Below are 16,893 nucleotides of genomic sequence, written 5' to 3'. Positions count from 1 at the left end.
GTCACCATGGTTCTACCGTAAAAGAGGGTAGTCGCCATTGGTTTTACTGTAAAAGAGGACAGTCGTCCTGGTTCTACTTTAAAAGAGGGTCGTCATCATGGTTCTACTGTAAAAGAGGGTAGTCGGCATGGTTCTACTGTAAAGGAGTGTAGTCGCTATGGTTCTACTGTAAAAGAAGACAGTCGTCATGGTTCTACTGTAAAAGAGGACAGTCGCCATTTTTCTACTGTAAAAGTGGGAAGTCACCATGGTTCTACTGTAAAAGAGTGTAGTCTGCATAGTTCTACTGTAAAAGAGGACAGTCGCCATGGTACTACTGTAAAACAGGGTAGTCTGCATAGTTCTACTGTAAAAGAGGGTCGTTACCATGGTTCTACTGTAAAAGAGGACAGTCACCATGGTTCTACTGTAAAAGAGGACAGTGGCCATGGTTCTACTGTAAAAGAGGAAGTCGCCACGATTCTACCATAAAAGAGAGAGTCACTATAGTTCTACTGGACGATAGGATGCTCTGTCATTAGAGAGATGACTGGTAGTGATTTAACCTGAGGGTCACTATGCCTCAGGCGAAGGGAGAGTTGACAAGGTTGGGTTTTCATGGTGGTGATCCTCTGACATTGCAGAAACTGAATCCATACTCTTGGTATTACTCTGCATTGACAATCAGTTATTGAGCTAACTGACACCCATTAAAGATGTGGAGAAAAGCAAATTACTGCGGATGTTAGGGTCAGTTAGACTCAAAATGTCAGCTCTTTTCTCTCCTTACAGATGCTACCAGACCTGCTGAGATTTTCCAGCATTTTCTCTTTTGGTTTCCCATTAAAGATGTAATGTTTATGGTCAGATTGTCAAACAAAACTAACCAGTTTATCTCCTAACTAAAGTCTCATTTCTGACTCGGAGTCTATGGAACATTTACCCGCAGTATTGCTGAAAATGCATGGAAATGAGAGATACGTAGAGCAAAATATTTTTCAGCTGCCATTGCATTAAAGCTATCCAGTACGAAACATTCTGAATTTTCTGACTAAGACACCTATCGTCCTCATTAAGCTCCATCTTAAACTTGGGCAGCTTGTGTTGTTCTCAAAGTACAACTAACTGGAAGGTCTTATTACAGAGGTCAATGATTTCACTCAAGGTCACTTGTACTCTGACATTGGTCAACAGTCAGCCATCCACTCCAAATGGAATCTTAATATATTCAAAATTCTACTGAAATAAATTACAAATAACAATGAATAGCTTCATTAAAACAATCCATCATCATACTGCAATTACCCTGCCAAGTCTGTCTTCAAAACTGATAGTGCAATTAATGCCGTCAGTACAAATTTTACATGTTTTTAAAAAGCTCAATATAGAAATAACTGAGGTAAAAATCACTTTTATAGATTTGACTAGGAGCTTCAACTAAAAATTGTGTTTCCTTGGCTGCTTTCAAGAGGACTGGAGTTGACAATCAGTCACGTTAAAAGCCACCTCATCTGAAAAAGGTAGATCTTATCCATGAGAAGTAATCCAACCATTATAAGATTGAGAGTACATATCAAGGTGTCTCAAATTCCTGCTTTCTCCATATTGTGCAATTAAAACCCTTTCTTCTGAATGCAGTTCAGTCCTTCAATTTTCACCAACTCAATTTATCCTTCCTTTCATCTCTGCGTGGGTACTTTATTCTCCCCTCTCCTCAGCTGGTCTTTATCTATTCCTTCGTCCAACTCTTCTCTCTCTTTGGGCTCTAACTCTGCCTGCTGTTTACTCTTCCCACTCTATCTTTAACAAGAAAACCATGCTTTTCGTAGCTACCGTTAGTTCTAAGGAAGGGTCACTGGACCCAAGACTTTAACTCTGATTTCTCTCCACAGATGTTACCAGATCTGCAGAAAATTTCCAGCAATTTCTGTTTCCATTTACATTAGTACGAGCTTGTGTTCGTAGTAACTTGATGACTTCAGTATTGAAGAACTGGAACTGCTAGACTATTGCAATAATCTAGTGAATAACCTTGCAGCATTGCTCAGTTATCTACATCATGCACAGTTTTATACCAAAGCAGTTACAGCATTTGTCACACAATATATTTCATAATTCAGGGTAGTGCTAGCCTGCTAAAATAATGGACAGCTGTCTCAATGTGTCAATTTGTTACTTGGTAGTATTAACTTCACCATTTTACTTATTCATAAATCAAGTTTCAAATACTTTTCCAGTATATCCAACGCACCTTTAAGGAATCTTCCTGTCTTGAGAAATCCTCATATTTTCCATTATTCAATTCTGGTGCATTCAATACTAGTTCAACATCAGTCAGAGCAAGCAATGCCTTGTTTACGGCCAGAAGATAATCTGATGGGAAATACTGCGAAGTCGTCCCTGCACTTGTGGTATAATGAGCAGTGATAACTTGCATTTCCTGAAGACAAAGATAGCAGAATGAAGTTGACTTCAACAAAGTAATAATCAGAAATGGCTAAATTTTGCATCTCTCAGTCAGTGGTGCTATCTGTTTTGTAAACTGACAGTTACCTTAGAAAAGCAGTGAAACACCCCCAAGTCTTAGTGCAAATTTTGACAATTTATACATTTTAAAATAAATTATGCACAATTTCGACAGTTTCAGACAATGAACTCAGTTTTCCATTTTGATTTATCCCATGTCTTGTTTGTGCTTTTATCATTTATTTCCCATCAATAACGTGATTATTACCATTAGCATTCCCTTTGCCTTTTGATGTGGACAACGTCACCATCTGTTCCACTTACTCCTCCACTCACTTTGGCAACAACATAAAATCCTTCATATTCCATCCCCCTTCAGCTCCAAAAAGGAAACATACTCGTCTCAAAATGTGAACTCTCTCTCTCTCTCTCCCCCCACAGGCGCTGCAGCACATGCTGAATTTGTGTTTATAAAATAATCTTATCTGACAATTTTGGGTTCATGTAATTTAAGTAAATTAACTTACTGGACATTTCAAAGGGTGCGTTTGATAATTGGAAAACAGAGTTTCTATCTGACACCAGCGCTTTTCCACACTAATGGGGTCCTGCCCTGAAGAGGCACGATACTGTATTAGATCTTGTGCCTTCTGTGTTAAGACATTGAAGTCTTCCCGTCGTTGTTCAAAGTCTTGGGTCAGTTCCTGAACAAAAAAATCAAATTTTGAGTCAACATCCTTGGATTATCTCATACTCTACTCGTGTAACAATATTACTGATCTTAGTCTATTCACAAAATACTCATCAGTCATGTGACATTTTGAGTCCTGATTAATATTGACTGAAAACCACAACACTATTTGTGAAGAGCAAATATCCTGTATTAATTTAAAGAAGTCACAAAGAACAAAGCTACAACACTGGTATCTATGCCACAAATGTGGAAAATTGCCCAAAAAAGCCCTGTTCTATCAGTCTACTCACAGTGAGGAGCAAAATGGTAACATCATCATCAACAGTATGTCAATTAGTACCTGATTAAATACAACCTGCTCACTGACACTCAGTTTGGATTCCACTAGGGCCACTTAGCTCCTGCCTTTATTAAAGCCTTGTTTCACATCTGGATAAAAGAGCTAAACTCCAGAGGTTAAGTGAGAGGGATTGCCCTTGACATCAAGGCCACAGTTGACACAGTGTGGCATGAAGGAGACATAAAATAATCAGGGAGAAATCTCTTCACTGGTTAGAGCCATACCTGGCATAAAGGAAGATGGTGTAGTTATTGGACATAAGTTATCTCAGCTCCAGGACATCTCTGCAGGAGTTCTTAAGATTAGTATTCCAGGCTGAACTACCTTCAATTGCTCTATCAATGACTTCCCTCCATCATAAGGTCAGAAGTGGAATGTTTACTGATGATCGTACAATGTTCAGCACCACTTCAGGATAAACAGATACTGAGACAGTCCATGTCCAAATGCAGCAAGACCTGGACAACATCCAGGTTGACAAACAGCAAGTGACATTCATGCCAGACAAATACCAAGGAATAAACATCTCCAACGAGAGAATCTAATGAGCTAGAGGAGAGACTGAACAGGCTGGGGCTGTTTTCCCTGGAGCGTCGGAGGCTGAGGGGTGACCTTATAGAGGTTTACAAAATTATGAGGGGCATGGAAAGGGTAACCAGGCAAAGTCTCTTCCTTGGGGTCGGGGAGTCCAGAACTAGAGGGCATGCGTTTAGGGTGAGAGGGGAAAGATATAAAGGAGACCTACGGAGCAACTTTTTCACACAGAAGGTAGTACGGGTATGGAATGAGCTGCAAGAGGAAGTGGTGGAGGCTGGTACAATTGCAACATTTAAGAGGCATTTGAATGGGTATATGAATAGGAAGGGTTTGGAGGGATATGTGCCAGGTGCTAGCAGGTGGGACTAGATTGGGTTAGGATAGCTGGTCGGCATGGATGGGTTGGACCGAAGGTTCTGTTTCCATGCTGTACATCTCCATGACTCTATGACTCTAATTGCCCCTCGACATTCAGTGGCATTATCATCACTGAATCTTTGACAATCGGCCCTGTGGAGGTTACACTGACTTATAAATGAACTGCACCAACCATATAAAACTGTGGCTACAAGAGCAGGTTAGTGGTCAGGAATCCTATTGTGACTAACTTTCTCCCCTCTCACTTTGAACTTGTGACCCCTAGAGCTCAATTACTAGGGGTCACGAGTTCAAAATGAGAGGGGAAAATTTTAGGGGGGGATGTACGTGGAAAGTTCTTTACACAGAGGGCAGTGGGTGCCTGGAACGTATTGTCAGCAGAGGTGGTAGAGGCAGGCATAATAGCATCATTTAAGATGTACTTAGACAGATACACGAATGGGCAGGGAATAGAAGAATAGCGACCCTTAGAAAATAGGCAACAGGTTTAGATAGAGGATCCGGATCGGCGCAGGCTTGGAGGGCCGAAGGGCCTGTTCCTGTGCCTTGATTTTCTTTGTTCTTTAACTCATCTCCTGACTCCCCACATCATGTCCACAATTTGCAACATACACGTCAGGAGCATGATGAAATTTTCCCCACTTGCCTAACAAGTGCAGCTCCAACAATACTCAACTAACTTGACAGCACCCTAGTGGAAACAGCTCACTTGATTGGCACACATCAAGAAACATTCATTTCCCTCCACCAATGGTGCTCAATAGCATCTACAAGATGCATTGCAGAAATTCATCAAAGTTCCTTAGTTAGCCAATCCACGACCACTACCATCTAGGAGGACAACGGCAAATAATACATCAGTACACTGCCTGCAAGATCCCCTCTACACTGTCACCACCCTGACTTGGAAATAAATTGTCGTTCCTTCTGCATCGCTGGGCCAAAATCCTGGGACACTTTCTCTAATGGCATTGCAGATGCCACAAACTGGACTGCAACAATTCTAGAAAGTAGCTCACCATTACCTTCTCAAGGGCAACTAGGGATGGACAATAAATGCTGGGCATGCCAGCGATGCTCACATCTGTTAGTGAATTAAAATAAACAAAAGACATATATTAAAAGGAGCATAATTTTTACCTGTAATCTCTTCTGGTCTTCTGAGCTAGAAGCGGTGAACAGTTGCTCCTCAATGTCATCAAGCCACTGTAGGAACTCGTTTTCCTCTTTCTTATACTGCAACCATCGAGGTGACTGCCCTCCTACTTGCTCCTTCTGCATTAACTTTGTTGCCTAAATACCACAGCAAACAGATAGTCTTCAACTCTATTTGGAGGTCATCCCGAGTAGATAAAGATAAATCCCTTTTAAACAATCAAATTACGTACAAGCAACTTTGGAGCTGCATACAAAGATCAATCACTAACCACAGACAGCAATGTGATTAACACCAGAGATACAAATTATTCTGAACACTCCAACATGTACCTTAACAGAGGCATGTTTTGTCTGTAATAGAATTAGTTTTTTGCGGATTTGTTTCTGTTTCCTATCATTATCAGTCAGTTGTAGCAGTCGCTCTCCTTCTTGTAGCATTTCCTCCACATCCGCTTCTTCTTCATCCACCTGAAAAAGTACATTTTTAAATAGACAGGCCGAGCACCAACATACATGTTGCTATACACACAAGGTAGTAGACATGCATTTGCCCACTCATCCACTCAAGCCCACACGGGCATGTTTACATGTGCCCACATGAATACAGATATACTAAAACTCCCACATTCACATATACAATCTGGAATCAGAAGAGTGTTTCCGTGCTTTGATTCACATGTAAATAGAACAATGACCAGACACAAAATCTATAGCATCCATCTACCAGGCCAGCTGTCAAGGAAAGGCCGCCAGCATTCTCAAAGATCCATCCCACTCTGGCAATGTTTTTCTACAACCTCTACCATCGGGCATTCACCAGCCGGTTTCGTAACAGTTTCTGCCCTACTGTTGTTAAAACACTGAATGGACTCACAAACTCTTAACATTTGCCTGTACCTGTGTTTTTGTTTTTGCTGCTGTTTACCTATTATTTACTTACCTATGCTACTTAACTATGTGATCTGCCTGTATTGCTCACAATACAAAGCATTTCATTGTAGATAAAAACAAAGACTGCAGATGCTGGAAACCAGAGTCTAGATTAGAGTGGTGCTGGAGCAGGAAAATCGACAGTGCTCGGCAGTGTCCGAGGAGCAGGAAAATCGACATTTCGGGCAAAAGCCCTTCATCAGGAATAGAGGCAGGGTGCCTGCAGAGTGAAGAGATAAATGAGAGGGGGGTGGGGATGGGGAGAAAGTAGCATAGAGTACAATAGGTGAATGGGGGTAGGGATGAAGGTGATAGGTCAGAGAGGAGGGTGGAGTGGATAGGTGGAAAGGAAGATAGGCAGGTGGGACAGGTCATGGGGAAGATGCTGAGCTGGAAGGTTGGAACAGGGGTGAGGTGGGGGAAGGGGAAATGAGGAAACTGGTAAAGTCCACATTGATGCCCTGGGGTTGAAGCTTTTCATTGTGCCTCAGTACACGTGACAATAAATTCAATTCAATTCAAATCACACTTACATCATATCTTAAATGCAGATAAAGTTCTAAGGGGCTTCAACGCAGGTAGAAAAAAAACCTGAGGCTTTGAAGGACAGTCAAGAGAATTAAACAAAGGCTGTACTTAGTTTAATTGTGGCAACTTGGCTGAGATCCATTAGTTCAGTAACAAGCTGAAGTACACCAGAGACGGCCTGATGCGAAAATCTTACAGCAAGCAGAGCTTTCCCAAAGAAACACATAATTCATGCAGATCAGTTCTAAGCACATAACAGTATTTTCATAGATTTATGCATCAAGTATATCTGTATCATAATGTATTTTGAACATGATTAGATACTTAGCATAATCTCCAATGATACAGCAGTATATAAAAATTCAACAATTTACTATATTTTACCTTTTCATCATCATCTTGGATCTCCTCATTACATTGTAACCTTCTCTCCAGGTCTTCTAGCTTGTTTTGAAGCTCAGCTTCAAAGCGATCGAGATTGATGGATGAAACCTGGTTGGTATCCATACCTGGTCTTGACCCATTTTCATGACGTGCAGGGTCTTTAATTGCTGCCTCCATCTAGAGTCACATATATAAAGTAGTTATTCACATTCAATCTATACTGAAATTTTGCAATATAAATATTGTTTGATATATTCAAAGTACATGGGTGATAAATTTTCTCATTGACAAAACTATAATTACCATTATTACAGCTCTTGAACATTTACATTTAAGCAAGAGAAAAGAAATACTAGATAAAGTTGTAACAGATGTGAAAGTAGCGAGTCAATTGGTAAGGTAGTGAGACTTGCAGATGAACAGGTCTTAATATATAGCATATTACAAGTTCCACAGACACCAATGGATAACATGAATGAAGTGATGAAAGGGAATGAAAATTAATGTCAAAAAGGTGTAAGTTATGAAGACTGGAAGCAGTATTGTCGGGAAACAATAATGTTCAACATCTGAAAAAGTCATTACAATTTAAGTATCTGAGAATTATCTTGTTAGAAGACAGTATCTGCCACAAAGAAACTAAAGCAAGAAAAGCAATGGCAAGAGTGCATTCTCCAAATTACTAAGCGTTGAAATGATTAGAGGTGGCAAGAAAACGACGATCAAGTCTGTGATTTGGAGGGCTTCATGTACAGGGCTGAAACATAGTGTGAGACAAACAGAAACCCAAAGGTAAGAAAGCTGCAAAATGTATTTCTGCAAAGATCAGAATGAGGCCCCACCCACTCCCCCAAATCCCTCAATTCTCTCAGGCATTAAAAATCCATTTGTACAAATACTATCAACAATGTAAAATGATAATTTCCAATGCAAAATGGGTTTAAGTTCAACCTGGAAAGCAATTGCTTGGATTGATGAACAAAGAATAAAGAAAATTTACAGCCCGGGAAAGGTCCTTCGGCACTCCAAACCTGAGCTGATCCAAATCTACTGTCTAAACCTGTAACCCAATTCCTAAGCATCTGTATCCCTCTGCTCCCCACCTACTCATATGCATCTGTCCAGACGCACCTTAAATGAATCTACCCTGCCTGCCTCTACTACCTCTGCTGGCAACGCGTTTCAGGCACCAACCATCTGCTGTATATATTCCCCTTAAACTTTTCACCTCTCACCTTGAACGCGTGACCTCTCGTTATTGAATCCCTCACCCTGGTAAAAAGCTTATCTCTATCTACCCTGTCTAAAATTTTTCATGATTTTGTAGACCTCAATCAGGTCCCCCCTCAATCTCCTTTTTTCTAATGAAAATAAACCTAACCTACTCAACCTCTTTTCACAGCTAGCACCTTCAATACCAGGCACATCCTTGTAAGCCTTCTCTGCACCCTTTCCAAAGTGTCCACATCCTTTTGGTAATGTGGCGACCAGAACTGTGCACAGTATTCTACATGCAGCCAAACCAAACTCTTGTACAACTTTAACATGACCTGCTAGCTCTTATACCCAGTTCCCCGTCTGATGAAGGCAAGCATACCATATGCCTCCTTGACCACTTTATCCATCTTTGCAGCCACCTTCAGGGTACAATGGACCTGAACTCCCCTATGCTTTCTGCTACTCCACCAATCTTCGTGTCATCTGCAAACTTACTGATCAGACCAACAATACCCTCTTCCAGATCATTTATGTATATTACAAACAACAGAGGCTCCGGCACTGATCCCTGTGGTACACCACTGGTCATCTTACTCCATTTTGAGAAACTTCCTTCAACTTTTCTGTCTCCTGTTGCTCAACCAGTTCTTTATCCACCTAGCTAGAACACCCTGCACACCACGTGACTTCACTTTCTCCATTAATTTACCATGGGGAACCTTATCAAATGCCTTACTAAAGTCCATGTATATGACATCAACAGCCCTTCCTTCATCTATCAACTTGGTCACTTCCTCAAAGAACTCTATCAAGTTGGTAAGGCACAATCTCCCCGGAGTATCTGGAGTAACCCATACAGACACAGGGAGAATGTGCAAACTCCACACAGATGGTCGCCTGAGGCTGGAATCGAACCCTGGTCCATGGCACTGTGCTAACCATTGAGCCACCATGATGCTTTATCAAGGTGATGGTGTCAAAACAGGAAATAAGGAAGATCTTACAAATACAGAACAGTATGGAGAGGTTACATGTATTGTAATATGAACCCAAGATTATGGTTGAGACCATCTGCATGGGGACGGAACTGGCAATGGTATTATCACTGGACAGTTAACCCAGAGGTCGAGATAATGTTCTGAGGACCTGGGTTCAAATCCCGCCACGGCAGGTGGTGGAATCTGAATTAAATAAAAAGAAAAAAAATCTGGAATTCAAAGTCTAATGATGACCATGAATCCATTCTGATTGTCGGAAAAACCCATCTGGTTTACTGATGTCCTTGAGGGAACGAAACTGACATTGTTACCTTGTCTGGCCTACATCTGACTCCAGACCCACAGCAATGTGGTTGACTCTTAACTGCCTTCTGGACAATAAATGCTGCCTAGCCAGTGACACCCTCATCCCATAAATATTCTTCATTGTTGTGTATCTTAAATGCCGCCTTGAAGGATGCTCACTCGAAGACTGGAGGCTGAATGTCCTTGACCGCTGATGTTTCCGCGACTGGGAGGGAATATTTCCATTTGGCAACTGTTGTACAGTGTCCAGTAATTCTTCGACGTAGCATCTGCATGGTCTTGCCAACATACCAGGCCTCAGGACATCCTTGCCTGCAGTGTCTGAGATAGACACTGTCGTGTACATGTTGGACCCTACGTGATGGTGTATGTCAATGATATGGCATATCTTGAGAGACTGCCATGGTAGGTATGTGTGGTGTTGTGGTCGATGTTGTCCTGAAGGCTGGGTAGATTGCTGCAAATGATGGTCTATTTAAGGTTTGATGGATGAATGCATTGTGCAACAATTGCCAGACGGGAAAGTTCCCTCCCAGTTGGGGAACACCTGGTCAAGGACATTCAGCCTCCAATCTTCAGATAAGCACCCTCCAAGGCGGTCTTTGAGATACACAACAACACAGAATCACCAAATAGAAACTGATAGCCAAGTTCTGTACCCACAAAAGCGGTCTCAACCATGATCTTGGGTTCATGTTGTGCTACTGTTCTGTATTTGTAAAATCTTGCTTACTGTCCTGTTTTGACACCATCACCTGATAACTTGTTATGATCTCTCTACCTTAATTAGTTTGTACAGTTTTAGATTACTCATTACTTTGGTTAGACCTTCGGCATACGACCCCTATACCTATCATGTTATGCCAGCCATCTGGTTTATATCCAGCACCATATTATTTTTAATTTTTTGTAATTATCTCTCTGCCTCAATTAATCAGATAAAACATCATCCCTTCACTTGCTAGTCAGCTGCTGACACTTTACTCACACTGTCTGACACTCTTGATCACTTGCAAAGACTTGTTATTCAGCCTGTTGACACTCCACTTTGCATTTGTACGATCTTTTGATTTCTCTGCCTATAAATTCTGTGCCTATGTGCTTCTCTTCACTTCACCTGATGAAGCAGCAGCACTTTGAAAGCTTGAGGTTTCAAATAAACTGTTGGACTATAACCTGGCGTTGTGTGTCTTCTGACCTCGTCAACAACAGTCCAACACTGTCACTTCCACTTCATGTCTACATATCAATGAAGAGATTCCTTATTTCAGTTGAGTAGCTAATGAGTTTTTGCAATAGATTTGCAAATACAATCTCACATGACACATCATGGTATTTTGGCTACCTAAAATTCAACAAAGGAAGCTAAGTTGAATCACCCATACAAGCATGACATTTTCTCACTGAAGATGACAAGCGGAAAGATTTAAATACTTAAAACGTTAAAACTACATATACACATTAGATTACATTACATTACAGTGTGGAAACAGGCCCTTCGGCCCAACAAGTCCACACCGACCCGCCGAAGCGCAACCCACCCATATCCCTACATTTACCCCTTACCTAACACTACGGGCAATTTAGCATGGCCAATTCACCTGACCCTGCACATTTTTGGACTGTGGGAGGAAACCGGAGCACCCGGAGGAAACCCACGCAGACACGGGGAGAACGTGCAAACTCCACACAGTCAGTCGCCTGAGGCGGGAATTGAACCCGGATCTCTGGCGCTGTGAGGCAACAGTGCTAACCACTGTGCCACCGTGCCGCCCACCTGCCACCGTGCCGCCCACATTGGATTAGGCTATCAAAACGGGAAAATTAATATATGTTACTAATCATATTAAATAATTACTATAGGTCTATAGCAATTACTATATTTGCTGTAACAGATTGCACTGTCTGTAAATTGGTCCAAGCACCAATAATCATGCCATTTCTGCCTAACATTAACTTTTTGTCCAAAATAAGGCTCATTATCTTCATAGGAAAATGTGCATCCTCTTTTCCTCCCACTCCCCATTACCCTAGAAATCAAGCAAAAATCCCCATCACATTTTCTAATGATAAAGCAAACACGTTATTCAGTATTCTTATGTTGGAATGTCTTTGAAGATTTCTGAAAAGAGAAACATATTGCTGAAGATTTCACTTTGAACTCATCAGGAAAAATGCAAGAATACGCAATTTCAAACCATCAACCATTTATACCACAGCAGAAAAGGGTACAGATTGATTGGCAAGTCATAGAATTTTACAGTACAGTCAGCCATTCAACCCATCATGCCTGTAGCTCCAGAAAGAGCTACCCAGCTAGCCCCACTCCCTAGCCCACTAACTACTTCATTTTCAAACCATATCCAGCTCTCTTTTGAAATGTTGTATGGAATTCATCTCTACCACTGTCTCAGGCAGCACATTCTAAACCCTAACAACTCTTGAGTAAAAAAAGTTTCTCCTCACCTCACTTCTAGTTCTCTTAGAATCATAGAGTCCCTACAGTTCAGAAGCAGGCCAGCCTTCTGAACAGCATCCCACCCAGACCCACTCCTATCCCTATATCCTATATTTCCCATAGCTAATTCACCTAACATACACATCCCTGAACACTATAAGCAATTTAGCATGGCCAATTCACCTAACCTGCATATCGCTGGACTGTGGGAGGAAACCAAAGCACCCAGAGGAAACCCACGCAAGCACAGGGAGGACATGCAAGCTCCACACAGTCACACGAGAGTGGAATCAAACCCGGTCCCTGTTGCAGTACGGCAACAGTGCTAACCACTGAGCCACCATGCCACCTCTATCTTGCTGACAATATTGAAATTGTGATCCTTAGGTACTGATATACCAACTAATATAAACAGAAGATCATTCTTTACCCTGTCAAAACTGTTCATAATTTTGAATGCCTCAATAAGAACATCTCTGAATCATCTCTGCTCCAAGGAGAATAAACACAATCTCTCCAACATTTCTTTGCATCTCAAACCCTTCATTCCTGGTACCTTCGGGTAAATCTCCTCTGAACTCTCAATGGGGCTTTAACATCCTTTCTTAAATGAGGTGCCCAGAACAGATCACAATAGTCCAAATATGTTCTGACCAATGATTTGTAGAAGCATAGCATCACTTCTCTGCTTTTACTCTCTAAATCAACTCTGAATGGCCGAGGTATTGCCATGGAGAAAGCGATGAGGAACTATAGGCTCCTGAGTTTGCCGATCATTTAGAAAAAGGCACAACGTTTGACTATATTCCTTTCATTTACAAAGAATGGGTCACTATGCATCAACATATGTCACTTCTAGCAAGTGTTAATCAGCTATGTTACAAAATTGATTGATTACTTTAAACTGATGGGTAGCATATCTATTAACAGTCAGAAGTGTTGTACGAGCACTTCCAAATTACAGAACCACATATAACAAATGTTTTATTTGGGGTTTTGTAATTACAGGCTTCACTGATGAATATACACATTGAGATTCATATGCTGTAATCAGCAATCTTGTAAAATAGGGCCCCTAGCCGTTTGCTCACTTTGCAACCCTGATGCAGAAATACAGCACAGCACAACTACACTTCAGAACATTGACCATCCTAATCAGATCAGTGCCCACCATGCATGGTGCAAACTCGTAAATGTCATAAATCTGGCAGTCTCAAATCAAAGAAGATAAAACTGCATTTGTAAACACATCTTTCTTGGTGGATCCATTATAGATGTAGATCATTTATTAGGGTACCTGAATAAAGAAATTTACTTTTGAAGCTAAAAGCTAAATTAATTTAAATGTCTATCAGACATTTCAACTAGGTTTTATTACCATAGAGATAAATAATATAGGGTGGAGCGTTTGTTAGAATTCTGTGAAGTTGTCAGTGGGATTTTTGCAGAAGAGCACTAGGTCAGAGCTAGAAGCAAACAAGCTATCAGGTGTAAGCACTGAGTTCAGCAGGCAAAGGAAAGTATTTGCCAACAACTGTAAACATCTGAGAAAGAGTCGAGTAGAGCTATTAAAAATCAAAACGTTTTTAGTTTCATGTTAAGCAAGTGCACAGGAATTGAGTGAAGTCAGGTTTGAGTTGATAAGTCCAAGACTTTACAAGGTAGTTGCAGAACAAGTTTGATGTGGAATCCAAGAAAGTGGGATTAGTATAGATGGGTTGGTACAGACTCAATGGGTCAAAGGGCCTCTTCTCAGTGTATAACTCTATGATTCTAATCTGAAAACGAAATCCAAGAATTTCTGAGACAAGTCAGCATAAAATAGAATGTTCAGTTGAGCATTTTAGTCTAAAATGTCTATAGCTATGTTTTAATGTGGTTTTCAAAGTAAAATGCAAATAAGTACTTAAGTCAGTATTTATTTAGAGTATTTGTTTGAAGTAATAGTCATTTGTTTATGAAACTGTGGAACCTTGAGGATTGAATATTTTAATTCCTCTTTAAACATTCACAAAGTTTACTAAGGGATCATAACAGTTTAATTGGTTGGAAGATACTTTGGGATGTCTCCTAGTCATAAAACGTACTAAATGGGCCAGGAGGTCTGGGTTCAAATTCTGTCTGTTCTGAAGGTGCGTCATTATATGTCTGAATAAGTTAATTAACAAATTTAGAAAGCACGACGTGAATTCAGGTCTGTCTTTCTGATAATACACAAATCTCCTCACAACAGATATTTATAATTGTTTTAATGCCAAAAAGTCTGTAAACGGTTTAATACCAACAAGCATGTCCAAATTCATTCAGATCCCAAGGGGTCAAAACAGCCTAAATTTTCTCAAGACTATTTCTGTCTCAATATACAATATGGGGGGAGATACAAGCTCTGAAATATGGTTCAATTCAGAACAAGGTGCATGCTGAATAATTCTGAGACATGTAGCTACAGCTTGCAAATAGTACAGAATTAATGATTATCAAAGGAAATTTAATTAGGGAACAAGATGCTGAAGGCGAACAGTCACTTTGGTCACACTGCCATCTGAAGTTACACAACTCAACCAAACATTCTGGATTTTCTGAACAGAACTGACTTGTCAAAAAGAGATATTCCAGCAGTCTTAGTCAGACATGTTTTCTGAGGTCACAGCTTCCTGTGAAGTCAGTCTAGAACATTCACTGGAGTGTTTTTTTAAAACTGACTGGACTCAAGCTTTCAGTTTGTAACTTTTGGTCAAGTCAGAAAATTTGTGTTTTGAAGAGAATGGCACAAATTATTTTTCATGGCAATAAGTGCCCTCTGCAATAATCATATCAAATGGTTGGCACTCCAAATAAAAACATTTAAACTAAAAATTTAATCTCATCTGATGAGCAGACATTAAGCACAGTCTTGAACAGCTAGATTTGACATTTCAAAGCATCAAGAGAAATAAATTTGTCTCAATTGCTGAACTTCTGTAGATTATTGACAGCCAGAAAAATGTGCTTTTATAACCACTCACTTTTGCAGATTTGATGTGCTGAGAAACTCTCTCAACATTGCGATTCAGTTCAATTAGCTTTGGCTCCACCACTTCGCGGCACATGGTACCATTATTTTTCATAAGGGAAACAGCTTGGTCACGTATATCATCAACTTGCAAACTGATTCCATCCAGTTCAAATTGAAAACGCTGCAAAACAATTACAACAGTTACAATGATCTAAATTTTGAAGAGTGCCTGTGCAGATTGATAGAACCCACTCGACAAAGTTCACAGAGGGTATTCAGCATTCTGTTCCTAATTCATCTGTTTACATATTCAGCAATTACTGCAAAAGGTGAGGAATACTAAGACATTTGTTCAGTTATTAAACCAAACGTATTCCATAAGTTGGATTACTAACTTCTTCATGAAGAGATTGCAAGCATGTGTACTACACATTTTAAGATGACAAATAGTCACACTAGGAACTCAGCAACCTTAAGCTGGGTGAATGAATGGAGTTCAACTTTTCTGGTCATAACACTCCACTCTTAGATTTATTTAGATTTATAGAAATATGTAGGAGGTTTATGTAAGTATGTCTCTTTTCCACTAACGTGGAGAGGTTACAGGGGCTAAATTATGATATTTATTCAATTATGGTATCAAGAAGCCCAACCAAATTTAACACATTGATAATCAGGGTGGAAGTTGTCCCAAGCAGAAATAAAGATTCCCATTTGAGAATTGATCACTTCAATCTCAGACTTTTCTGGAGGAGTTCTTCATCATAGTGATGTAGGCCTAACCATCGTCAATTGCTTCATCAGTGATCTTCCCTTCAATATAGGGTCAGAATTTGGGATGGGCACTAGTGGTTACACAGTGTTGAATATCATTTTCAATTCCTCAGAAACTGAATCAGTTCCCCAGCCATATACTTCATGACTAGGAGAACTTTCAGGCTCTAGTTTGTAAATAACAAGTAATATTTTCAGTACATATGTGCCAGGCAATGACTGTTTTGAACAGGAGAATATTAAAAGCTCCTCTTGAAGTTCAACAGCACTGTCACCAATACCCCCTCACCAATGTCCTGAGCATTACCATCAAGCAGAAAAAAAACTGGACCATTACTCCCTGATCCTCTCTGGCTACTGGTGTGAAAACTGGAGGACAGCTAACATTAGATTGTTTAAAGCTGGAAATGTGTTGCTGGAAAAGCGCAGCAGGTCAGGCAGCATCCAAGGAACAGGAGAATCGACGTTTCGGGCATAAGCCCTTCTTCAGGATTCCTGAAGAAGGGCTTATGCCCGAAACGTCGATTCTCCTGTTCCCTGGATGCTGCCTGACCTGCTGCGCTTTTCCAGCAACACATTTCCAGCTCTGATCTCCAGCATCTGCAGACCTCACTTTCTCCTCATTAGATTGTTTAAAAAAAATTTTAAAAAGGAATAGACAAATTATTTTTGCTGGAGGGAAAACCATTAGAAATAAATTAGGGTTGGATAAATCTTCATTTACAGAGAACATGGTTGGTCAAGGTAAGA

General features: G+C 40.4%; 1 protein-coding gene across 7 annotated transcripts in view; it reads right to left on the bottom strand.

Annotated features, from left to right (window-relative positions):
* Positions 1–16,893, bottom strand: part of LOC122557037 (utrophin-like) — a 688,507-nt gene that overhangs the window by 379,043 nt on the left and 292,571 nt on the right. For all 7 annotated transcript variants that reach the window (XM_043704260.1, XM_043704256.1, XM_043704261.1 and 4 more), the window contains 6 exons: positions 15,380–15,550; positions 7,395–7,571; positions 5,883–6,020; positions 5,535–5,687; positions 2,973–3,149; positions 2,231–2,419 (listed from right to left, as the gene is read on the bottom strand). In XM_043704260.1, coding sequence (XP_043560195.1) covers positions 2,231–2,419; positions 2,973–3,149; positions 5,535–5,687; positions 5,883–6,020; positions 7,395–7,571; positions 15,380–15,550 — 1,005 coding nt within the window. The remainder of the gene's footprint in view (positions 1–2,230; positions 2,420–2,972; positions 3,150–5,534; positions 5,688–5,882; positions 6,021–7,394; positions 7,572–15,379; positions 15,551–16,893) is intronic.

The sequence above is a fragment of the Chiloscyllium plagiosum genome, chromosome 15 (assembly GCF_004010195.1).
Source record: "Chiloscyllium plagiosum isolate BGI_BamShark_2017 chromosome 15, ASM401019v2, whole genome shotgun sequence".
NCBI classification, from domain to species: Eukaryota; Metazoa; Chordata; class Chondrichthyes; order Orectolobiformes; family Hemiscylliidae; genus Chiloscyllium; species Chiloscyllium plagiosum.
The sequence above is the reverse complement of the archived record's forward strand: the minus strand, read 5'-3'. Positions and strand labels throughout refer to the sequence as shown.